Source organism: Capsicum annuum, chromosome 12, assembly GCF_002878395.1.
Source record: "Capsicum annuum cultivar UCD-10X-F1 chromosome 12, UCD10Xv1.1, whole genome shotgun sequence".
Lineage (NCBI taxonomy): Eukaryota > Viridiplantae > Streptophyta > Magnoliopsida > Solanales > Solanaceae > Capsicum > Capsicum annuum.
In genome coordinates, this window is record NC_061122.1 from 197,082,177 (window position 1) to 197,108,359 (window position 26,183).

General features: G+C 33.4%; 1 protein-coding gene and 1 pseudogene across 2 annotated transcripts in view; one reads left to right on the forward strand and one right to left on the reverse strand.

Moving 5' to 3' along the window:
• Positions 1–4,137: 4,137 nt before the first annotated feature.
• On the reverse strand, positions 4,138–12,463 carry LOC107848988 (annotated as a pseudogene).
• A 1,083-nt stretch (positions 12,464–13,546) lies between these two features.
• LOC107850542 (nuclear pore complex protein NUP107) overlaps positions 13,547–26,183 on the forward strand; it is a 41,522-nt gene continuing 28,885 nt past the window's right edge. For both annotated transcript variants that reach the window (XM_016695143.2, XM_016695144.2), the window contains exons 1-3: positions 13,547–13,704; positions 23,280–23,611; positions 24,903–24,972. In XM_016695143.2, coding sequence (XP_016550629.2) covers positions 13,625–13,704; positions 23,280–23,611; positions 24,903–24,972 — 482 coding nt within the window. In that variant the 5' untranslated portion in view covers positions 13,547–13,624. The remainder of the gene's footprint in view (positions 13,705–23,279; positions 23,612–24,902; positions 24,973–26,183) is intronic.

Here is a 26,183-nt window from a genome sequence, read left to right on the forward strand (position 1 = left end):
TGTTTTGTGTGTCCTTTGTTAATACTGTATCATTTGGTATCAGATAAAGGCTTGATTTTGTTCCTACAAGATCAATCTTGAGCTTGCTTGTTAGAAAATTCAAAAAAGAAGGTGTTCTTGAGTTTTTTAGTTCTTGGCCGAGAAGAGTGTATTGTTGTTGTCTTGGCCGAGACTTGTTGTTGTGTGTCTAGATCTAGTAATCTTTTTGTTTGTCTAGTGTGTTTCTTATGTTGTTTTCTTTCTCACTAACACAAAGAAGGGTGTCTAGATCTAAAGTTGAGCTTGTAATATTGACATTGTTGTTGTGAACATTAGAGTTGGCCGTGTGTCCCTTGTTGTGAAGATTGGAGTGGATGTTGTTGGCATGTTGTTGAAGTGTTCTTGAAAGTTGTTGTTGTGTTCATATTGTTCTTCACCTTTTCTTATATCTTAACCAATATAAAGTGTGAAATAGATCCAAAAGGTTGTAAGACAAAGTTGTAAAGTTGTTAGTGAAAGATTTGATCGCATCACTCATATAGACTTGACATCAACTTTTCCATCTTTCAAGAACCTTGTTTTGTGGGGCTAGTACAAGTCAAATCTCACTATTTTGAGTTGAATTTGAAAACAAGAGTGCAAGACTTGTGTTTCCCTCCAATATTGATTGTCATCCATTCTAAGATTGTGTAAAGACTAAACTTCAAGTTGATGACTAAATTTTGTGTGTGGGATCGTGACCAATAGCATACTGCCACATCATCATAGTTATTGTTCCCTATCAATATTAAGCTCAAATTTGGATTTTCTAGTTTCTAATTTTTATTCTTGGTTTCATTAGTTGATCCTAGAACTAATTACAAGCTAGTAAATTCCTACTAGGTTGTCAATTAGTCCTTCGAATCCATTGTTCGCATCTACGTTTCTTTTGTGTTTTTTGGTCGTTTTAACTCGTAGTACTTTTTGGTTCAAGTTCGTACACTACTTCCTTGAGTCGTCAAACAAAGAATCCATTCCAACTAAGGAGTAAACTTACTCTTCAACTCACCACGAGTTACAAGCCGACGTGCAAATATTTGTGAAATCAAGTGAGAGGTCACAACGTGTATGAGAGGCTAGTGAGGTTATTTGAACTAACGTGTGTTTTGTTTTGTATGTTTGGTGTTGTATTGTTGTGTGTGACGTTATGAACTGGTTTGGTGTCTTATTGGACTGTAAATTAAAGGATTATTCTTCAGTACAACCACAATGGAATCCGAGGATTCAAATGCTCAAAAAATGGACAATAATGCCATTAATACTATATTGGCTTGTCTTGAGGTCACGTCCCGTGACATTGCTAGAGTGAATACGAGTATTGAAAATTTAAACTCAGACATGGAATTGGTGAAGGTTGAGATGTCGATCGAGGCTTCAAATTCTCAAACAATAGACAATAATGCCATTAGAACGTACTGAAAATTTAAACTCGGACATGGCATTATTTTTCACCCTTGACTCAATCAATTCTAGTTTAATAAAGTGAAATCCGTTCATAGGAATATCCACAATATATTTAGATAAACTCTTGATTGCAGTTGAGGGAAAGAAAGTTATTTTCAAAGAATTTTTAACTGGTCTATATACACCACTACTTTCAACCATTTTGAAGTTTTTGATGATAAATAGGGAACCTTCAATTAACTTGTGCTTGAACCCGCTAACGTGGTTTTTCATGACTATAGCTTGCGCTAAAATTGCCCTGATATATCAAAACATGTGAATTTATAATTAACAATTTTGAAAAAAATGTGTATAAGAAAGAGTAAGAATTATGTTGATGAGGTACCTTTTCATCGACAAATATCATATCTAAACTGGTCAATTCTCCATTTTTTTTAATTCATGGCATCCCATATTCTACAAATCCTAACCCTTATCATCAAATCATCTCTATCAGTAACCAAATCTGAAAGAAGAGAATACATCATACTAAAAAACTAATAGCAAAAAAGATTAAGCAAGTTATAATATGAAAAAGATTGATTTCTTTATCTATATATAGTACATAAAAAGAACATGGAAAGGCTGAAGAATTAATTAAATGCAATTATTCTGAGATTAATATGCATTAAAATCAATTAAAGATACAAATGATTGCGAAGAGAAACGTTTCATTACAAACCTTGGTAGAAGAATAGTTAAAATCTCTATATGAGCCCTTCATAGGTATATTTTGTAGAGAAGAAGAAGATGAATAAACCATAGGAAACAGCTTTTTGAGAGCAACGTGGGTTATTAGTTTTTTACTCTTTCCTATTCATATCCTTAATTTATTTAATTTATGTACTATACATTAATTGGATATTATCCCTCTTTAACAAAATAAAGAATCAAAGATTTTTTTTTCTTGAATACTGAAAAATAAAATAAAGGCAATGTAAAAATCTTGATAATACAAATTTAATTATAAGTAAAATGCTATAAGTTTCAATTCTTTTCACATTAAAATATTTTTAGAAAATATCTTAAAATGTACGTCAAAATTCACACAGTTTGACCCTCGAGAAGTGAAACGTGAAAGGTTAGAGGCAATTCAAACTATTGTTTAATAGGAAGTTTTGCTTTTTTTTTATATTTGTGCTAAGTTGTAAAATACTATATTTCTTTCTTAACAGGTATTTATATTTCATTCTTGTAACTCCTGTATTATAATGCTGGGAGATAATGAAGGTTATTAAGTTTAGCATGATGAATAGTATAATTTTAATTAATAAGACTAAAAATATTATCCACAAACACTATTATTTCGTCTATGTTATAATAAACGGGTATTTCGCAATAAATTTTGAAAATGTATGATTAGATGTCCTCTTTTTCTATTTTTAACACCATTAGTGAATTGTAGTTCTTCCTCGGGATCTTTCAAGTTGTCCAATGAGACATCAGTAGATACAAGTTTATATGTCAATAAGTTAATTTATAATGTATTGTCAACTATGCCTCAATTCCAAATATTCAAGTCGACATTCATTTATATGCTATATAAAATGCCCCCAAAAGGCACTTAATAAATTCTCTTAAATTTGAATCATATTTACTTAGCCCAACTGGTAATAGAGCCAATGATTTGGCGGGACAAGTATGAGGATAGCGGAGTGATGGCGTAAGACTTAGTTTAGTAGCTTTCCCGGCCAAGGTAGCTTGGAGATGCGCGCACACACAAGAAGGAGTTATCTTCCAGACTTTCGTGGCGATAAGTACTGAGAAAATGTGGCTGGCACACATGTGCAAGTTGATTCAGGGGCTTTGTGATTAACTTAGTTCGAGGGGAGATTGTTGGTGTGAGACTTTTAAAGAAAAGGAAGCTACATATAGCAATAATCTTCATAATACGGGGTCTTCTGGGAAAAAATGTGCAATTTCGATCCAACGCAACAATATCTTACCATGCTAAAAAAATCTTTAGGGTGGTTTATCCCAACAAAACCTTGTAACTATGAATTCATTCAAATGCTATTAGTCATGGATATACCATATCTTACCAAGATAAAATGCAAAATTATGACATTACAAAAACAAAGAAAGATCAATAATGCACTGACTTGCGGGAGTGGAAGGGCAGCAGCAAGATCAATGCCAAAGTCATTTTTCATGTAATGAAAAGAAATTTTGCGTTCATCTATGACCAACTCACCCTTACAAAAAACATGGGTTTTCTTAGAAACAAAAGCAGTACAGAACTTCAAGTAAATATGGAAATAATCATACAAGTATGAATATCATCATATCGATTATATTCAACGACATTAACAAACAAATTTATTCATCAATACATCTACTCGTCACAGCAAACTAAAAATGATAACAATTTGAACACCAAGTGTAAACACCCCCCGCCCCCAATATATATATATATATATATATATATATATATTAAATGTTGCAGCAATGTAACTTTTTAATAAAATCTAGTCTTTAAGGTATAACAAAATAATAAGTAGCTACAGACTATTTTATGTAAAGCTCATAAAGATCAAAATGATATTACAAACTCTGGGCAATAAATAGAAATGCTGAATTTTATCAACTTCCAAAGTTTCTTCAAAAATAATTATAGCCCACATTAGCAAGTTGTAAATATAGTAAACATAAGACATGAAAATAAGTTATGAAAATCTAGCTATAGAGATCATCTTCATCTGCACCACTAGTAGAAGTTGCAAAAGGGTCAACAGCAGTTCTGGTGGTGGCACCCGTGCTAGCATCCGCAAACCAAAACTCAGAACCAAAGCCTCGGGACTGCTGTAACGTCTATGCAAATGCCTGGTACTTGCAGATATCAGCATCTCTGATACTCCTCATAGCTTACTTTATCGATTCCTCAAAGTGAGCAGGCTTGGTCTCGGATACCTCGTCATCAACGTCTTTCTCTATGGCTTCGGGATTACCCCTTCTTCTTCTCTCTCTCTCAATATCCTGTAAACGTACAATGCAACATTTTCTAAGACCAAAAGGGGCAGAGTTGGAGTATATAGGAAGCAAGTTCGGCAAAATTTACTTGTATTTGTTGTAAAAGTTCATTAATAAATAAAAATTATTAAGAAATTTAGAACTTAGTAACTAATATATATTGCCTCAAAGGCTATCAATCGGCAAGAAATGGAGATGGAAAACTTGCTTTCTCAATGTTCCCCCTGATAGCATATTTGCATGCACATTGGCAGATCTCTGTAATGTTAGCTTCGCTGAATCCTTGCGTGTATTTTGCAAGGGATCTTAGATCCTTAGAAAGGGGTTATTTTTTATGGCATGCCTTGAAAATTTGATAGCGGGAGTCCTCGTCAGAGAGAGGAATGTAGATCAATTGGTCAAGCCGACCAGGACATAGAAATACAAAATCAATAATGTTAGGTCTGTTAGTGTCACCGATGATGAAAATAGTCTTCTTGGCATTTATGCCATCCATTTCAGTGAGAAGTTGATTCAGACTCTATCGAAAACTCCTCCGACATCTCTAACGCTACTTTTTCTCTGTAAAATCAAGTCGTATTCAGCAACAGAAGCAAATAATCTAAAAAGAGCGGTAAACACATGTAGTAACAGTTCGGTGAGAACATGAGAACAAGGAATATCAGTTGAGTAGCAATTCAATCCAACTCATCAAAAAATAGTACACAAGGTGCAGAAGCTCGAGCCTTGTCGAATATTTCCCTAACATTGACTTCACTCTCTCCAAACCACATGCTAAGGAATTCTGGAACTTTGATACTAATAAAATTAGCTTGGCATTCATTTTCAATAGCCTTCGCCAACAATGTTTTCCTACATCCAGGTGGGCCATAGAAGAGAACACCCTTTGACGGAGACATACCAAACTTCTCAAACTTTTCGAGATGTTCCACTGGATATTGAACGGTCTATAAAACAAATAATAGATAATAGGCCAAGTAAATAAATAAGGTTCGCAGATTAAATCCTAATGTTCATTATTATATGTCTAGTATAATAAGTACCTCTTGGCGCTCATACTTGACATTCTCGAGGCCTCCGATGTCCTCCCAAGAGACATTAAGAACCTCAACGACCTGTTCACCTAAACATCATAATTAGGAATCAAACGAAAGATATGTAGCGGAAAAAGCTAAGAATGTTAGGAAATCTTGACTTACAGTTTCAACTTTAAAATAAGTTGAACTCAACGATTAAAACAGTAAATAAAATTGTTGAAATAGAAATCCACACACTTAAGAAGCAAAATATTTAAATAACCTGCATTTCAGGAATCTACTCAGAATCAAACAACTCCTTAATATCTATTGGATTCAAAATCATCTCTTCCTCAATTGAAATGTTATTAACATTAAACTTTCGGTAATTTGTACCTCCATATACATGGTTGTACATTTTTGAACCAAAGATCTTACGTAATTTATATCAAGATTTACATATATTCTTATTGCATGAGTGGTGAAGAAGCTAATTTCACCTATTAACAATAAATGTAATAAAATGTAAGTTTGACATTTGTTGAAAAAGATAGCACTTCAAGTCATAATAGTGACAATTAAATTGAGGACAATTACCACAAAATTCTTTCACAGTTGTAGATGTGACTATTGATACGCCCAAACTACACCTCTCTTATGAGAGAGTAAGCGATCATTGTCAAATATATAACCCAACTAGGTTGGGGTCGAATCCCACAGGGAATATGGTGCTAATTAAGTTGTATGCAGATTAGTTGACTTTCAATCGTTCGTTTCCGTAAAATAATAAGGGGGATTTGATTCAGTTCACAAATTAATGGTTTCAGTTTAACAAGATGAAATAAGTGTAGTAGTATTCAAATTCAGAGAAAGAGCAAGCTAGGGTTATGTCCACCTTGTAGTTTTCAATACTTTCTAACTCTGGGCTTTATGAATTCATACATGCATCATGATTACAGAGAAACGTATTGTATTTAATAATATAATCCTAGTGTTTCTCAACCATCAAGGACTAATTCACTTTAGTTCTCTCGAATCAAAAGCGTTTACCAAAAACAATACGAAATCTCCAAGTAGTTAATCCTTCTAAGGCATTAACATATGAAATAAGGGTTGGTAATCCTATTTTCTTGTCACTACTCTCCTTTTCGAACAACAACCTTTCTTTCGAACAAGTTGCATTTTAAGGCATATCCTCTATGTTTGCAACCACGAGAATTCAAGATAAACGAAGAGAGTATGATGTAAACAAATCAATGCATAATGAATTCAAAACCCAAAGTAATAGATTGTATGCTACAAGGCTTCCAAAACCCTAACTAATAAACTTAGCTACTCATGAATAAAATGAAAATCACAATAGAAATATTCATCATACCAAAAACTAGAAGACGATCTTGGTGTGCGAATACTGAGAGCAAGAGCAAAAAATATTTTTTCTCTCTTTCAAGCTAAGCCGCCCTTCTCTTCTCTCTCCCAAAAAAAATACAGAATAATGAATCCTCCTTAAAAATTCAGCATTAAGCCTTTTAATAATCTCTTCTCTAATAATTACCTTCTAGGTCCCTGAACTAATTATAAATGACAAACTAGTCTTGGACATAGTTTATAGGCGCCACATTTGGTCCAGATTGTAGTTTCTAGGCGCCACATTTGGTCCAGGTTGCTACTCTCTCTTGTGTCATATGTCATCCGCATTACATAGTCCCATAATATCTTCATCTACCTCATTAATACCTGAAATCATGCTAATCACATCGGTTAGCTCAATTACATAGAAGTAGAGTAAAAACATAAGAAACTAGACACTTTGTTCTCTAAACATAGCTAAAATATGGATAAATTATGGTGCTTAGGCGTATAAATACACCCAAGATCAACTATCACTACATACGGGCCGACATCCTTATTGTACAAGAAAGGAGCAAATTTTTCACCAAGTTCTTCCCATAAAGTAATTTTAACTTTCTCAAAACTATGCATGAAAAGAGACAAAGGAAATTAAAGGTGTATAATTTATATAATTCATCTAAATTTAACCAAAAGAAGTTTTCAGACTTTGGTTCTAATATGAAGACATATACATAATTTGGTAAGCTTGTTTTGTTATATTTGGATTTAAGAAATCACCCCAAAATCGAGGAAAAGGAAAAACATGGAAGAATTTAAATGCATATATTTTAAGTTTCATGAACTTTAAATACATAAGTTGCATTTAAATAACACCAAAGTAAAAAAAAAATTATGAAGATTTTTTTTATAAAAAAACTGACAAATGAAATGTGTACTTTTATACATATGAAATTTGGATGTCATAACATGAATGAATGACTATAATGAAGATATTAAGCGGTTATATAGAGATGAGTGACTTACTAACCAGTAATAATTTGAATTTTCCTTTTTTTGCCCTTCGATCCACAATTCTCTATATCACCAATTTCATATTAACAACCAACCACATCTGCAAAAAGTGGGTGAAGTATGACATTAAGAATAATGTTGTTGTTTTAATAATTTATGCAATAATTAATAATAAGAAAAATGTAGACCTGATAACATAGTGTGGTTATTCACCCGTGAATCAATCATAGTTGGTTTAATAAACTGAAATCTATTTATAGGAATGTCAACAATATCTTCAGATAAATTCTTGATGACAATTAAGGCAGACAAAATAATTGTCAATGGATTTTCAATAGGTTTGTATGCAGAAATATTTTCAACAACTTTCAAGTTTTTGATGGTAAATAAAGAACCTTCTTCAACATGCCTTTCAGCCTGTTCACTTGTTTTGTACTAATTATACCATAGATCAAATTTTTCTGATGGAAGAAAGTCATAAGTGTTATGCAAACTAAAAGTTTAAAGAAGAATTAATGTTTTTAAAATAAGAATCAATGTAAGAAAGTAACTTTTCATCAATAAATATTATTTTCACACTGATCAAATCACCATTTTTTTTGTGATTAATGACATCCCACATTCTACAAAGTCTAACACATATCATGAAATCATCTCTGCCAGAAACCAAATGTGAAAGAAAATAATATGTCAGTGTAAAATCTCGACTAAAAGGTATACAATCAAAGGATATTATAGTATGAGAACTGTTTACTTCCAATCTATATATAGTGATATAATTAGAGTGTGAAAGGGCAATAAATTAGCAATATAATTATTTATAAATTAATACATATTAAAGGATTTTGCAGTTACAAATAAGTAATATGAAAGAAAGGATTAATGAGGGTCAACAATAAATTAGCAATGCAATAATTCAATGAGTAATATACATTAAAGACATTGAGAGTTCCATACTAAGTGCTTGAGTAAAAGATATGAATATAACCTTGACAACAGGAGAACAACCAGTTCTTGCATCCCAAAGTATTAGGTAGGAATCATCTCCAACACTACAAAACTCCTGTGTACTTTTATCCAAAAAGAAGAATCCAGTAAGGATGTGTTAAGCCAAGATAAGCGATGAATAAATTATTTTTCTTTTTTCTGTCTTCTTTAATGTTTTCTCTTTATCTTTTATTTGAAAAGTGGTAAGTAGATTAATTCATCCAGGAAAAAAAGAGGAGTAAAATGGCTTAAGGTTGAAATTTTCAAGACATGATTCAGAAGAAAAAGAAGCTTGACATATGACATGACAGCTCATACGAGTATTAGCTCATCTTCAGTCAAGGTCACGTTACACGAAGGTTTTTTAACCCAAGCAACATCAAGTATCACAACTCTTAACCAAAAAATAAGGGACTAAACTCAACATCTTATATAATATGGGAGGAGATATGATAGCTACCTGGAAGGGCAAAACTGAACATTTTCTACAGTATCATCATGTCCTTGGAAAATACCTCGATCTTGAATAGTAGGGCCTTCTGTAGAGGGTTTTGGGTTACTTGCTCCAGATCCGGAGACTTATATCTCCCTGATCTGCTACCAAAGTAGACACATGATCATGAATGCTCCACAGAACAACCGATTTATCCTTCCCTATAAAAATAAATCCATGATTGCATTAGCTTTATTGTATACAAGCTTGAAAAAGTTCACATATCTGAGGTAACAACTAAAAAGGGTAATAATAATTGACTGCAGGCATTAAAGATAGTAAGAGGCTGAACTCTGATGTGTTCCAAAATTTTCCCTAGGTCAACTACAAATCACCATTAAGAAAGAGACTATAGTCCCTTCAACACAATTCATATGACACCCTTTTGGAAACAAAATAAACCATATAACTCCTAAATATTTCAGAAACTGCAGATTCATTTAATAATTCAACTTTAAACCATAGCATGATGTTCTTCATCAAACCTTGATTTGATTTATGTCAATTCGGTGGTGGCATATATTGCTACTTTTTAAACGATTATGGGGATGGAAGTGTCCATTATACTGGTCCCATTTTACCTAGCCAAAGCAATACAACACTAAATCCACTCAGGCATAAAAAAAGAAGGGATTGTTTTTGTAACAAATAATATGGATTACCCAGGTAGCTGAAAATTGTTATCCAAGGAATAAGCTGCAAGAAACATATTACACCACCCGTCACCAACGATCAGAACATGTCATTAAGGAAAAAAGTTAAAAAGAAATAGAAATTTTCTAAAGATTGCATCGTAAGCATGACCAACTAGCTACTAGTTATAAAATAAAACATTATCTGTTAATAATGTGCAGTTAACAATGAGCTAATAATTGGAATAAAATTAATCACAAAATCCTTGAAAGAAGATAACATTTAATGACGAGTCAGTCAACCTCCAGAGAGCATAAAAGGCTTAGAGTGGCCCATTGCAAACTCAAATTCAGCATTGTCTTGATGTCCAGCCAATTCCTGTAAGTAAATATGGACTATAAGTTACTACTTATAAGAATACAAAGTTGACAAACTAAACCTGTTGTTTAGAAAAACTACCAAGTCTAGTCGAGAATAGTTATTTTCTTCCAATGTAGCATTATGATCAGGCTGAGACTCAACATTCCAAATAAGAACCTGATTCCAAAAAATTTCAAGGTCACCTTAAGATTTTCAATAGAACTAAATACTGATATGGACGCCAAAAAGAAACAACAACCACCAGGGAGGAAACAAATATGTATAATAGGGCTTCAAAATAAAATTGAAATATTCAGAAGCAGATGCTTACATCAGGACTGTCAGTGTGTGTGGCCACTATCTTGTTATCCTGAGGCAGTTCCCTGATTCAATTCACCTGAAATCATATTAAAGAATGTCTGCCGATTTGTTAAAGCAGATTATTGTCTTTGCATGTTATGAGTGCTTCTGTAATTTATATTTTTAAGTAACACAACTCCAACATTCTCATTCTTAAAGTGTGAATAAAGGAGGAGAATAATTAACATAATTGAAAGGATTCAGCAAGATTCAATGAACAATTTTATCTTCACAGGAGAAAGTCCAACTGAAACACAAAGAATCATGACAAATAAAACAGTTGCACAATTACATTGGAAACTGCCTATATGGAAGATGGTATTGGCAGAAGTTTAGTAAGTCTAACAAGATATTAAAAAAAGTTTTTACAGTGTTCAAGCAACCTATAATAATATCATATATCTAAAAACTTTGTGGCAATATATACTACCAAAATAAGACAGTTTCAGAGAGTGAAATTGTATCCAACAGAGATGATAAAAAGATGTGGAATGAGAATTACTATCTTAAGCTTCTTCAGTTCCTTACGAGCAACTTTAGCTCTCCAAGCACATTGATAGGTAATTATAACTTTTTTTAGCTTATTAAATTTTGAACATGCCAAGAACATGCAATAATGGCTTTAAACATATAGTATGAGGGTCCATGAAAATTCATCAATAGCTCTGAGATATGTTATTCAGTGCTATGAAGAAAACTCTTGCAAATAGACTACATCTACTAAAGTATGAATCTCTCTCAAATTTTTGAAATAATTATCCTTCATTTAACCCAAAGGGCTGGTTCAAGCATTTAGGGTCCAACCATAAACCAGAAGGTCGTGAAATTAAACCCCACTTGTCCAGATCCTTAGGCTTACCATTCTCCAGGAACAATAAAAAGAAAAGGCAAATTTATCCTTCAGATATTGGTTCGTAAACATCTCTTACAATCTATAATTGTTAATAAACAACTTACCTTAAAAACACAGTCAGAAGGGTACAAATCCATCAAACTGGGATCCACTTGGTCCTTCAAGCTTGTCATGCTAGTGAAGTCTGGTGAGTTCCTCAGAGTTGCCAGCATCTACAATAATGTAGCAATAATCGATGCAAAAAATTGATTTACAGTGTGGATATAACTATGTACATATATATATGTCATTATGCAAACATATTGAGATCTATACATACACACAGTAAAAAATATAGCTTTGTACATAACAACAGGCAATGGAATTTCTGATTTTTTTTAATGTAATGCATTTACGAAGTTGAGGAACTAATTTTAAACCCGAGAATAGTAGAATTCCCAAAATGATAAAGATGGCAGATAGGTGATATTGAAATCTCACCTTACAAATAAACATAGACTACTCATGTATTAACAGGATAAAACTTAACCCTAAAGTAAATATTTGGACGAACACATGTTTACATATCAACAAACACGATATAGCTGGCTTTTCCTTTTATTTGGTACATAGCACAACAATTTCTAAGTTACAGCTTACATGTATACTGTCTATCCATATTGATTATTTCCATCGGGCAAACCTGATCAATAACAACAACTACATCTGTAACAAACCCTCCAATTAGCATGTATAGTGCCTTTTATAAATCAATTCTACAAGGAATAAGAATTTCAATTTTTAGATGACTTTCTAATACTAAAGAGACCAGGCAATATGCTAGTCAAATCTTTAAAGAGTTACTTTAACTTACCTCGCACGAGGTGTCATAACACTTGCTCTTCCAAGCTCAAATCTGTGTATTTTATCGGGAATCTCATTGTTTCCAGCAGCGATAGCTGCAGTGTGGCTGGCAAAAAGTACCATACGGAGTCGAACCTAAAAGTAAGAATCAAACAGTTAAAATAATAAGAGTCATAATCGGCAAACAATGAGGCTTCGCTACACAGCTAAATGATTGAAATAGAATACTTTGTCAGGCCATTAATAGATTGGCTAAATTAAAGAAATTACAATAAATTGAAATTGAATACTTTGTCAGGCCGTTAATAGATTGGCTAAATTAAAAAAATTACAACAAAATTGAATACTTAAAGGGCTCATTAATAGATTGTGTTGAAGAACTCTACAGTAAAAAAATATAAGCCACAAAAAATGGAAAACCATTTCCTTCTCAGGGTCGGTTTCAAAGAAAGTTGGAAAAAACGGAATGTACAAAATTAAACATTGACAAATTTTAATGAAATTGAACACTTACAGAGTTCGTTAATTGGGAGAACTATCTTCTTCTCAGGCACATTAATTGAAATTGAACACTTATAAGGGTCGTTAATTGGGAGAACCATATATATGAACACCTCCTGAAACCATCAAAATCATACACTCCCACAAGCCGCTAGAAATACAGTGAGAAGAAAATTAACAGTGTATGTGCTTAAATAAGAGATGAAGAAAGCAAATGGAGCTTCAATTTTTCTTTTCTTTTTTAGAAGAATTGTTAACATACTTGGTGAAGGGAATAGGAGAAGCCTGAGCATTGTTTGAAGCAACGATTTTTATTTTGGAAACTAAATGACATTTAATAAATTTATTAAGAAATAAATGGGGAGAATTAAAAAAAGGAATTAATTTGGAAAAAAACTCAAAAAATTAAGAAATTAGATAAATAGGAATGCTGGATTTTGAGGCATGCCTCTAATCATCTTTTATATATGAGTTTAAGTTGTGTGCATCATTAGTGCACAAAATATTTTATACTATTAGTTAATTTGATCTGTTATTGCAGAACTAATTATTTATATAAAAATTTAAAAATAAAAAATTAGTCCGATAAGTTTTGTAAAATATTTTATATAATGACAGAGTACAAAACTTAAATTCTTATACTATACCGTGTGTTCGTATACAACTCACTATATATTCTTCACACACACTATATATTCTTCACACACACTAGACAGTAGACAGTATTATTAAACCCTTCCCGCTCTTAAACCCTTGCGTCAAAATCCTTGGATATTTGTGAAGATGGAGATTGACGACGACACTTCTCCTACATATTTTGACCCTGAAAATCTTAGTACTAGAGAGCGTTTTCGTCGTTATGGGTATCTCTTTCACCAATTTACACTTTCCCTTTTTCGATTTTTACCTACGAATTGTATCTTTTGGTTTTATATAGATTGTAATTGATACAATATAGTTGAAAAGAATTAAACTTTAGTTGTTTTTGTTGTCACACTTGTTCTATTTGCTTCTATCTTTGCTAGGTTAGTAGGCTCATGAGCGTTGAGGTTCAGAGAACCCGTAACTTGTTTAGTTTTGGAATTTAATGAGTTGCAATACAGGGAAAAATAGGACTCGAGGGTGTGGATTAGTGGTTAATGAAGTAGGGTGTGAATTATGAGGTTTCAGGTTCAAATCCCAGTGGAGACAAAAGCAGTAGGTTATTTGGCACCACTCTAATGATTGGAAAAATCCTTAATATCATTACGGGTATCTCTTCCTGCAAATTTTCAGTTCCTCCATTTCGATTTTTACCTAAAAAATATATATTTTGGGTCTATAAAGGTTTTAATTGGTACTAATTTAGTTGAAAAATATTGAATTTTAGTTGTTACACTTGCTTTATCTTTGCTAGGTTAGTAGGAAACCCCTTTAACTTATTTTAGTATATTGGAATCTGATAATAGAGCGAAAAATGGCACTTGAGCTAGTGGTCAATGAGGTGGGTTGAGAACCATGAGGTCTCAAGTTCAAATCCCAAAAATACTAGGTGATTTCTTCCCATCTGTTCAGGCCCACTTGTTGCTTGTGGGAGGTGATAGGTATCACATGGAATTAGTTGAGGTTGAAACTTGGCTCGGACACTACTTTCCCAAAGAAATAGAGTGGGGAATGAATATAGATGATTTGGTTTAGCGCTAACCTCAACTAAGCCATTTCGTTTTTTTACCTAGAAAATGGTCTTTTTTTTTCTTTTCTATTGTGTCTATTTAGATTGTAATTGGTACGATATAGTTGAAAATTAAAGTTTAGTTGTTTTTTTGTTGTTACACTTGCTTCCATCTTTGCTAGGTTAGTAGGCTCACTAGGTGTGAGGTTCAACAGACCTCTAGTTTTAGAGAATGCTTGTCTTATTTAATATTGGAATATGATGAGGTCTAATAGAACGTAAAATAGCACCCAAGGGTATGCCTAATGATAAATGACATTGGTTGAGAATTATGAGGTCTCAGGTTCAAATCCCGGTAAATATAAAAGCATTAGGTGATTTCTTCACATCTGTCCTAACATTGGTGTGATATATGTTGCTGTTGGGAGGTGCAATTAGTTGAGTTGTGCTCAAGTTGGCTGGGACACCACGATTATTTTTTTAAAAAAAAATTAGCACCCAAGTGTGTGTGCCTAGTGGTCAATGAAGTGGGTTGAAACTTATGAGGTCTCAGGTTCAAATTCCAACAGTGACAAAAAAAACACTTGATGATTTTTCCCCATGTTTTCTAGCTATGGTGGGTAGGGTTATCTTGTATTTGTTGCTAGTGGAAGGTGACTTGTATCCGTGGAAGTAATTGAAGTGCATACAAACAGGCATAGACACCATGATCATAAAAAAGTTAAATAGCGCCCAATGGTGTGGCTTAGTGGCCAATGAAGTGGGTTGATAATAATGAGCTTTTAGGTTCAAATCCCAGCAGAGACAATATCACTAGGTGATTTGCCCCTACTCCGATGATTGGAAAAATCCTTAATTTCATAAAGGACAGGTCTTTTTCTTAAAATCTCCAGTAATAGCAAAAGCACTCCATCCAAAATGGCCTACTCTTTACTCGAGGAAAGCTCTATGCAGTTGTATAGAGGAATTTAAGCCAATCCCTCCAAATTGAGTTCTTAAACACCGAACCAAAGTAGCAAACACACGCCCCTACAATCAGTCACTAACTTCCCATCTGTTCTAGCCTTGGTGAATGAAGCTACCTGATATTTGTTGCTAGTGGAGGTGATAAGTACAACAACAACATACCAAGTATATTCCCATAAATTGGTGTCTGGGGAGGGTATAATGTAGCAGCCTTACTTCTACCTAAGAGGTAGAGAGTTTGGTTTCTGTAGACCCTCGGCTCAAGGAAAGGAGGTGACAGGTATCCCGTTGAATTAGTTGAGGTACAAAAGATGGCCCAGACACCACCTCTCTGGAAAAGGAAATAGAGCAGAAAATGAATACAGATGATTGGTTTAACCGGCCTCAACTATTTTGGGAATAGGTATTGTCGAATGTTGATTGATTGATGACTGCAATCGATGTATACTTAGCTTCTGCATAGCTATTCGTGCATTGTAGTTTGTGAAGCAGGAAGTTCTGAACCTATGGGGGGACCTCGATGTTTCCGTATTATGAGGCCCGATGCGTATTCATTCAGTGTGGTAGTTTGATGTTCATATCATAATTATCACTGAGAGGTGTGGTGGGATAGTTGGAATTGCCTCATCCTTGATTGGAGGTCTCAAACTCAAGCTTTGAGTATGAAGAACCCTTAGATGAGGAGTGATTTACCCTCTAGGACCTACCTAACACGAACTCGGTAGCTAAAAAAGTAGAGGAGAGATGTGCAGCTCAAAATTTCTTTTTCAGAGAACTAACAGATAGTGTTAGGGAAGGAGAGAGTGGGTAGGGCTAGAAAAGTGTAGTTCTTGCTAGAGCCAGATTTAGATTTTTTTCTCAGTTAATGTGAAATACCATCGCACCCACTATCTTTGAGTGATAATGAGTTTGGAATTAGTAAAACATATGTACTCAAAAAAGAAGTCCAATTATATATATGCTCCACTGCTCCAGTGGGACAATATGTGCAGACTTAGTAGCAATATAATCATATATATAATGCCTAAGATTGACTCTTTTTTCGGGTATGGGTTTTAGGTCTTGGTTCTGTATTTATTCATCTTACCTAGTTATTTCTTTAGCTTTCAAGTCTCTGTGCCTCTCCATAACTTTGAACCGATCATAGGATGTCAAATTTACTCTCTTTTTATTTGATGAAGGAAGGGGACATTAAATTAACTATCTTGTTGCACCTGTTTAGTCGTTTGGGTCTATTTCCCCGACATGTCCTTTAACAGAAGAGGCAGTACACACATAAGTGAAAGCAAATCCTAGGCCAGAGACATTTGGATGTACCAATTGGGCGTGCCAGCGAGGGGGAGTGTATTGGCAGAGGGTGTGCTATTCCAATGCTGCAAATATGCTAAAACCTCAGAGCTACCTCGCTATTGTTTTCAGAGTTCTTATAGAGGATAGTTTTATAATGAACGCTGAACCTGCACTAAGCCTAGCAACGGACCGGACCTGTACCACCGGAACGGTTTTACTGAACCGGAATCGGTACCGGTACCACCGGAAAATATGGGCCTTCCACCCCGGTCCGGTTGTCATTGGTGCGGTACCGAGTCGAACCGTTACGGAAATCGGAGTTCCGACGTGTTTTTATTTTTTTTTAAATTTTTTTAATGATTTTTTTAAAACAGCTGTTTAATGTTAAATTGTTAATGTTATGAGTTGATTTGATAATTAATGTTATGAATTTTATATTAAAAGAATATAAGTTTATGTTAACTCATAACATTAACTTTAACTTTAACAAAATTAAAAAAATATAATTATTTTAATAATTTAACTTGTTTTATTAATATAATTAAGTTAAAGATATATTAATCTAATATTCTTTTAAAGTTAATGTTATGAGTTAATTTAAATTATATTTATATAAGTTTAAGTTAAAAACTTATACTATAAAACAATTAACATTAACTTAAATAGTTATAATTTTAAGTTATAATAGATTATAATATATAATTTTAAAAATACTTATAAATTTAACTTATAACATTAAAGTATTAAAACTTTTTTTTCCATAACTTTTCTTTTCTATTAGATAGAAGAGCTGCTTTCGACCCCTCATGTAATTACCAAAAAACCCACCTACTTCCACTTAATTACATACCATGCCCCAATATATAATGATTCCATTGTTTCATCATGTTTAAATATTTAATATATTCTATTAATTTATATTAATTAACTATAACTACATATTGGTATGGTATCTCGTGCCTTGAGCCGGGGGTCTATCGGAAACAACCTTTCTACTTCTTCAGAGGTAGAGGTATGGACTGCGTACATCTTACCCCCCCAGACCCCACTAGGTGGGAATAAACTGGGTTTGTTGTTGTTGTAACTATAACTACATATTGGAAGTAAAATTTTTTTATTTATTTAATTGGCTATTATGTTCAAAACTAATTCTTCCAGTGGGGAACCCGCTCCCCGGTCGTCGCTTTGCTGCGTCTGGCCCGTCCTCTAGGCACCTTTGGAAGGCAGGCTTCAAAGGATCCATCAGCAGCAGCTCAAGTTTCAATCTTTCTTCCTAACCAAAGCGTATGAGGCGGAAGCTCCACGTACGGTTTTGAAGCCGAGCCTTTCCAGCAATGGGGCCTAGGGACTGTCAAGTATGCTCCCCAGACATAGACTACGTACAGGGTAGTACTCTTGGAAAGATAGAATGGCTCCCAACTGAAAATTTCTCTCGATCACTCTCTAACAGAAAGCCATTTTCCCTTTCGCAAAAAGTCAACTTGGACTTCTTTCGTAAGCGGAGATCCAAGCGCTCCTAGCTCAGAAACCACACACAGACAAACACATGGAGGCCCATAAAACCCCCCAAGAATTTCGCTATTTCGATTTTGCTAGTCCTTGGGAACAACGTAGCGACGGATAATTCAGAAAACAAATCACAATAATTAATAACTTAAAATATTTAAAAGACAGAGAAATTTTATTGACTCTCATTATTTTAGCAATGCCACATAAATTGAGATAAAAGAAAAAGTACTGCAAATCATGATAATTAATAACTTAAAATATTTAAAAGATATATAAAAATTTTAGTTGCTTCTCAAAATTGTACCGAAGCTACATAAATTGGGACACAAGGAGTAAATACATTAGTTGATAATTACGTAAAAATTATTATAAATCACAATAATTAACAAATGAAAATACTTTTTTAAAAATAGATAAAGGTTTTATTCAACTCTCAAAATTTTATCGGTGCCGCATAAATCATGACAAAATAAAAGGTCCACTTAAATTTTTCACAAGTATTTTTTATTGTAATTTCGCTATGTCACTTTTTATTTGTTGTTGTAAGTCATTTAAGACATTTATGCTTCGCTGTTTCAGTCGTGATTTTACCATATCACCCCTAATTAATTATTATGGTCATTTAAGCATTGTTCACATAAGTTGAAATAGAAAAAATATTATAAATCCCAATGATAAAAAATTTAAATTATTTAAAAAATATAATTGGCTATCGTCGACACAAAACTCTGGACTAGGAAAGTAGCATATATTATTCCAAAATTATATAAAAAGTATTATAAATTACAATAGTTAACAACTTAAAATATCTAAAAACAATTTAATATGCTATATATTTCAAAAAAATTACATGAAAAATACTAGAAATCACAATAATTAACAACTTAAAAAATTTAAAAGATATAAAATATTTGGTCGACTCTTGAAATTATATTAGTGTCACTGAAATTGGAATAGAAGAAAAGTATTATAAATTACAATAATTAAAAACTTAAATTATTTTTTAAATATAATTGACTATCAGCGCCACAAAAATTTGGACAAGAAAAGTAACGTATATTAATTTCAAAATTACATAAAAAATATTATAAATTATAATAGTTAACAATTTAAATTTTCTAAATACATCTTAAAATAACATATGTTGAACCCATGCTAGATTCCGGATGAATCCTAGAAAACATATGCAATTCTTTTATTAAAATTTTTTATTTAAATATATCAAGATTGAAAAGACAAATAAATATCTTAATGTTGGGCCCGTGCTGACACGGGCCATGCTTCTCTAGTTAAAATTATAAATATAAACTATAATTGCATCAAACAAAACAAATTTTAAAATAAAATTAAGGCGAATAGCCTTTATATTTATTCAAATTTAGTACGTTGTACATTTATTACAAATATTAAAAGAGAATCTAATCTATGCAGCCATCTTTTAGGAAGGGTTCTGTTTGAATTAGATCTTTATTCTAGAATCTTATTAATATCTATAACGTCCATAATATTCTAGACGTAAGTTATCTATTTCTATATTTTTGGAAATTGGTCTTTTTCCTTATTCTTCCATTGCTTCCATTCCATCATCACGACTCTCCTCAAATATTTCATCTATTTCGCCTTTAATTTGGGGCGGTAATTTTGAGAGCCCAAAATTTCTTCGTTCGGCATTGATCCAATCTCTAAATAATACCGAAATCTCCAAATTATCCTCCGCCAACGAATATCGCTGATCTCCAATCATAAATCTTCCTGCGCTACAAGTTTGCTCCGAAGCAGCTGAAGAAGCTTGACTTGCTAGCAAATCTCGAACCACCCTTGAAAGTTTTGGAAATTGTCTTGTACGGGTCTTCCATCATGCTAAAAGTTGTTGTCCATTTGCATCTCTATTACTTTCCCAATCCTGAGAAATATACAAATCAAAATCATTACTGCTACCACATTGAAGACCAAGTTCTTCACCCATCTCGTCATCTAAATCATCATATCTATGTCTAGAAGTGGAGGTTCGACCGACGCAATATTTTGTTTCATAACTAGATACATGTTATATAAACTCCTAGCTTTAGGTGCTATGCTAGCACAACAAGTTTCAACTGATGACTTTTCATGAGGTTCAATTTCTAAATTGGTGTAAAATTTTTGAACCATCATCATTACACCATGTTCTTTGTAAAATGGGTTGAATAAAGTAGCTGCCAAAAAAATTTGGGGAATAGGAAAAAATATTTTTAAAATTTATCAACCATAGCTTCAATTGTCTCTTTGTAAGGACAATTTTTTTCATATTTTGCAAGTACTTTAGAAATAGCAGTAATATTTACTAAAGTAGAAGAAATAGTTGGAGTATATTGTGTAGATACTGTCTACGTAGCTTGATAAAAAGTTTTCAAAAATTTACAAAGTTCTACTTCAATCCAATCATCAGAACCTAGCCTTAAATCATTATTCGAATTAAGCGAATGAAAAACTAATTGTATAGGTTCACGATATACACTAGCAACTTCAAGCATTTGATACAAAAAATTCCATTTAGTAGGAATTTCTCTTGGAACTTTTCTATATGGAAGTTTACATTTTGTACATTGATATTTAAAATCATCTATTATAGCCTTTTTTTAATTTTTAAAAATAAAACTACAAGCAATTCGAACCTTAAAACAATCATCTCCAAACAACTCAACACCATCATGTACTATCAAATTTAAAATATATGCAGTACATCTAACATGAAAATAATCATCATCCATAGGACATAGTCTAGCATTTAAAAAATCAGTGGCTTTCAAATTATTAGAAGCATTATCTAATGTACATGTCATAGTTTTATCAATAAGTCTAAAATATTTTAAGCAATCCGTTATTGTAGTAGATATAAATTTATCGGTTTTAGTCTCGTCAACATATTTATAAGCAATAATTCTTTTTTGCATGTTCCAATGGTGATCAATCGAATGAACCGTGACAGTAAAATAATCATTACCGAGAACACTACGACCCATATCAGAAGTAATAGATACTCTACCATCAAATTTACTAAATAAGCAACGAAGAAAATGACAATGTTCAGCTTGAAATTTAAAAATATCATTTTTAATTGTATTTCTTGAAAAACCTTTGAAAGAAGGATTATATACTCGTTGAAAATAATGAATAAAACCGGGATGTGAAGGAAAACTAAAAGACAAACCCATAACAACAACAATTTTCTCTTGTTCTGCTCTATCTACTTCTTCACTATATGTCAATGAAGAACTTGGGCCAGCTGGGTTAAACCTATCTAAACGCGTTTGAACCATATTACCTCATACAAATTCTTCCATCAATGGTGTACCACCTTTTTTTGTCTTAACGTCATTTTCTAGACAAATAAATTCTTTATTACATTTCCTCAAATGTGTAGTAAGCAACCTTGTCCCACCATTTTTTCCTCCTGTCAAATGTTTCACAACTTTCTGACATTTATTGCAAGTAGCAATATTATTTACCTTATCTTGACTTATAAATTGCCAAACTAAAGACCTTTTAGGACGTTCAGTACCTTTGACCCTACTAAATTTCGGTAAAGGGGAAGTACATCATCGTCTTTTGGTAATTCCGTAACCGGACTAGTAAGGGTAGGGGTTTTACCTAACTCTTGTTCTTCTATATTATCTTTTTCCGGTAAGTCTTCCTCAAAATTATCATAACGCCTACTTAGTGTCTCATGGTCTAATTCCATACCAGCACCAACATCGAAACCATTAGGTTGTGATGAAGTTGTTTCACTAAATTTAGGCGGTAATGAACTAGTAGTAGCACTATTTTTTTTATTTCTTCGAAAAACCTTACCAAAGATTGGTCTTTTACCACTACTCTTATTGAAATCCATGATTAAATTTAAATATAATTAAAATGTTAAAACAAGAAATATAAATATTATAAATCAAAAAATTAATGTAAGTAAACAAATATAGATACTAAAAATAAAAATATAGAGATTAAAGTTGGAACGAATATACCGAACGTCTGCGTAAAAGCAGCGTAAAAGCAAACGTATACCAAATGTCGGAATTGAAAGATGATAATTGAAGCTTGTAATATCTTCAAAAAAAAAATCTCCAACTCCAATTAATACAATAACTATAAATATTGAGAGTATGAGAATATTAAGAGAGTATGAGAAATTGGGAAATTTGTGAGAAAAAAGAATAGATAATAAAGGGTATTTATAGTAGAAATTTAAAGGGGTAGTGGGGTAATTGGGTGGGGGAGGCACAAAATAGCTGTTGGCCCCCTCCAACGGCTAAAATCAAACGGTCAACAATGGCTATATACTAAACAATTTTTTTTTAAAAAAATTAAACTGCACCGGTCGGCGCGGGACCGGAACCGGACAACCGGCACCGGAACTACCGGAAAAAAACGATGCTCCGCACCGGTACCGGATTCCGGGTCGTTGGGTACTGGTATACCGGTACCAACTGGTACCGTTGCGTTACCGGACCGGAACCGGATAAACTCCGGTCCGCTGCCACCCCTAACCTGCACCCAAGGGTTTCAGTGAGTGGTCAATGAAGTAAGTTGAAAGCCATTAGGTCTTGGGTTTAAATCTTAGTGGAGACAAAATACTAGGTGAATTTTTCCCATTTGTCCAATGAGTGGTGGACAGAGTTACTTCGTAGCTTTGGACTGTGTTGGTGGAGATGACAAGTGGCACGATATCTCTTTCTATCAAAAAAAGAATGCTGAACCCCCTAAAAGAACTTAAGAGTAAGATAACTGAACTAATACCATTGGTTACTCCTATTATTGTACAAGAGCATGCGAATTCGTGTGTAGTGGATCTGGAGTGGCTATTTTGCTGAAGTATTTAAATTATTGTAGTCGAAGGTTGCTTGTTTATATGTTTGTAGTAAATATGTGCCGTTTCATAGCATTGCCAATGATTTTTATTAGCTAGACATATACTCTTGGTGTGTACATTGTTTTTTCCTTTTTAAAAAATTCATATTGGGACTGAAGCGTGAGTACCATGAGCAGGAAAAGGAGTTCAGGCTCAAGCTTGTCTCCTCATCGGGAAAGATCTGCTGCTAAGGTCAGTGAGGTCAGATCGAATGGCGCTCTTTTTATGGAGAATATCAAACAAGAAGTTGAAAGTATTGATGCTGATGTAACACCTGCTGGAATACAAACTGCTTCTAGGAGGAGACCCTCTCTTGGTGGCCATGGGATATTAGATACAGATACTGATTTGATTCGTCGAGGTGGTAGCCTTTCCCTTACAACCTGCAAGGAGGAGCATGATGCATCACAAGACAGCGGAGACTCAACATTTACTTTATTTGCTTCTCTGCTGGATTCAGCTCTCCAAGGTGCTTATTAGTAAGATTGTTTTAAAGCTCTATTTTTTTGAAATTATTAGTCTATTCGGATTGTTTGGGGTTGAGGTGTAGTGGATTGATTGGTTAATTGATTTTTTCAGGGCTAAAAAAGAATTTCTTGTCTTGAATGTCTTAGTGCAGTTTGAGAAGTGGAGAGGCATGATACATATTTTTAAGCTCTGTATAGTGATTTGTGTGATTAACTTGTTTTCATGGAGCTTCTCTTGGGATTTTCTGCATGCTCATTATTCAGATTCATAGACTTAAGAACTAATTTAGTGCCTTATTGTTTCTTTTCTGGTGAAGTTTCGTATTCTAGACATCAACATATTTTCTAGAAACTTACACAGATCTGATGTTCTTGGGATCAAGTAAGGTTTTCGTTGATAATTACGAGGCCAACTTGGCGGTATACAAGAGATATACCAAAAGGAGAGACCTACAAAATATGGTTCTCTGCGAAAAGACACCCAATCCTCTATACCAACAGGAACTACATGGGTGCACCAAAAAAAAAAAAGGGCTTAGAGACTACTCCTCATCGAGCAAAGCTCATTTGCACCCCTTCAAAAGCTCTCTTGTTTCTCTCTTTCCAAATGACCCACATTAGAGCTAGAGTAACATTCCACGCCTTGTGCCTTCTTCTCCTAGATCCACTCTTCCAACTGAACATCAACTCCTCCACGGATCTTGGCATTACCCAACTGAAGCCAAACCATGTAAACATATCCTTTCTAAGCCTCGGGGCTAATTTGCAATGTAACAAAATATGATCCACATCCAAGAAAATCTCTTTGCAACCTTTCCTGACATATCAAGCTCTTTAATCTTTATGTTGATCGGATCTTGAATTATTCACAATCCTATTTATTTTTTTCTATATATTACGAAGATGACGTGTGTACTTTCTGTAGAAGCTGGATTCAATAGGAAACAGAGAGAGAGCCAGAGAATTCTTATTTTTCTGTTAAGACATACTCTTCTCTATTTGATGCAGATCATGCGCTCGGAATAAAGAAAGTTTGGTGTTTGCTTAAACCGAACTTCAAATCTTTTGGTTCACACATTTTTTTACAGACAGGACATGTTAGGACTGTTATTTCTTAATTTATGGACTGAATTAGGCTTTGGAAAGACTTGAACTTAAGATACATTGACATTATCATTATGCAGTGGAGATTAAAATATTAGTCTTAAGGAGAAAAGTTTTCATAGTATGCCATGAATAAGGAACTATGTATAGAGTTTGATACCTAACTGTTTCTGTTTCTATGTGCTGTAGGGCTAATTTCTATCCCTGACTTGATATTACATTTTGAGAATTGTTGCCGTGAAGTTTCAGAGTCAATTAGGTATGTATGTTGCCCTGTTGTATTGCATTCTATCCCTAATGAATGTCTCTATTTGACTGTTTATATCTATTAATGAGAGCTGACAATGTGTTGTGTTTATTGTTGGTTGGTTACCTTTGATTCTATAGGAATAAGAAATAGATGAGTTTAGTAGATAAAAAAGGAAAAAAAAAAAAGAAAAAGATAAAAAGGAAAGAAAGAGATGAATTGATGGGTAATGTTACCATTGTCAAAAAAGAGATGAATTGATGGGAGCTGGAAAAGTGCTGTTCTGGATTTGTATTGAAATAAAGCTAAAAGGAAAGGTGGATGTTCAATTCATCTGAAATATATGGGAGAATAAGCTATTTTTAATTATGGCTTTGTTTATTAGTTTTTTTAGTTACTTCCAGTGCAGCTTTTTTGTTCCAAAAATACTCAAGAATCATCAGTTACATGCTTGGGTTCTTTGAAGTGATTGACAATCTCAAATTCCCCGCCGCAGAAATATTCTGGATCCTCTTTAACTTGAGTTAAAAATGGATAAACTTCAATCCAGATTAACAAACTAAGATGCCGAAATTGGCTTGGTGTTCCTTCCGTAAGATCAAACTAACAGAATCCCACTAGTGTATTTTTATCCAAAAATACTAAAGTATCATCAATTACATGTTTGGGTTCTTTGAAATGTTTGACGATCTCAAATTCCTATTGTAGAAATATTTTGAATCCTCTTTAGCTTAGGAAAAACTGGATAAACTTCTCTCGAGTTTATTCAGATTCGCAAACTAGGATCTCAAACTGGGTTGACATTTCCTCCCGGAACAGCATACTAAGAGAGCCCTCCAAAGCCTTGGACTAGTTTTGCCATTTTGGTCGTAGGGCTCTTTGTCAACCTTCCTTTTTTTTTCTTCTCTTGCTGTGTCCCTTTTGCAGTCATTTAAATCTTCTTTGGTTTGGATTCTCATTTTTACTCTTTAAAAATGATTTTCCAACTGTTATGCTTCTTCCATTAGTCTTAAAAATAGGAGAAAAAAGGAAATTTCATTAAACCCAGCCTGTAGATACTCCCGATTTGCTTGTTCGTGTACATGTATTCAGCCAATTGAGTTGGAGGTCCCTAAACTGTTTCTGAATTAGCAATTAGTCTTCCTTGTTTTATTTGGTTCAGTAAATCCTCCTCATTTCAGTGTATCAATCTTTCTTATTTGGCAAGCGGCTTTATAGAAATA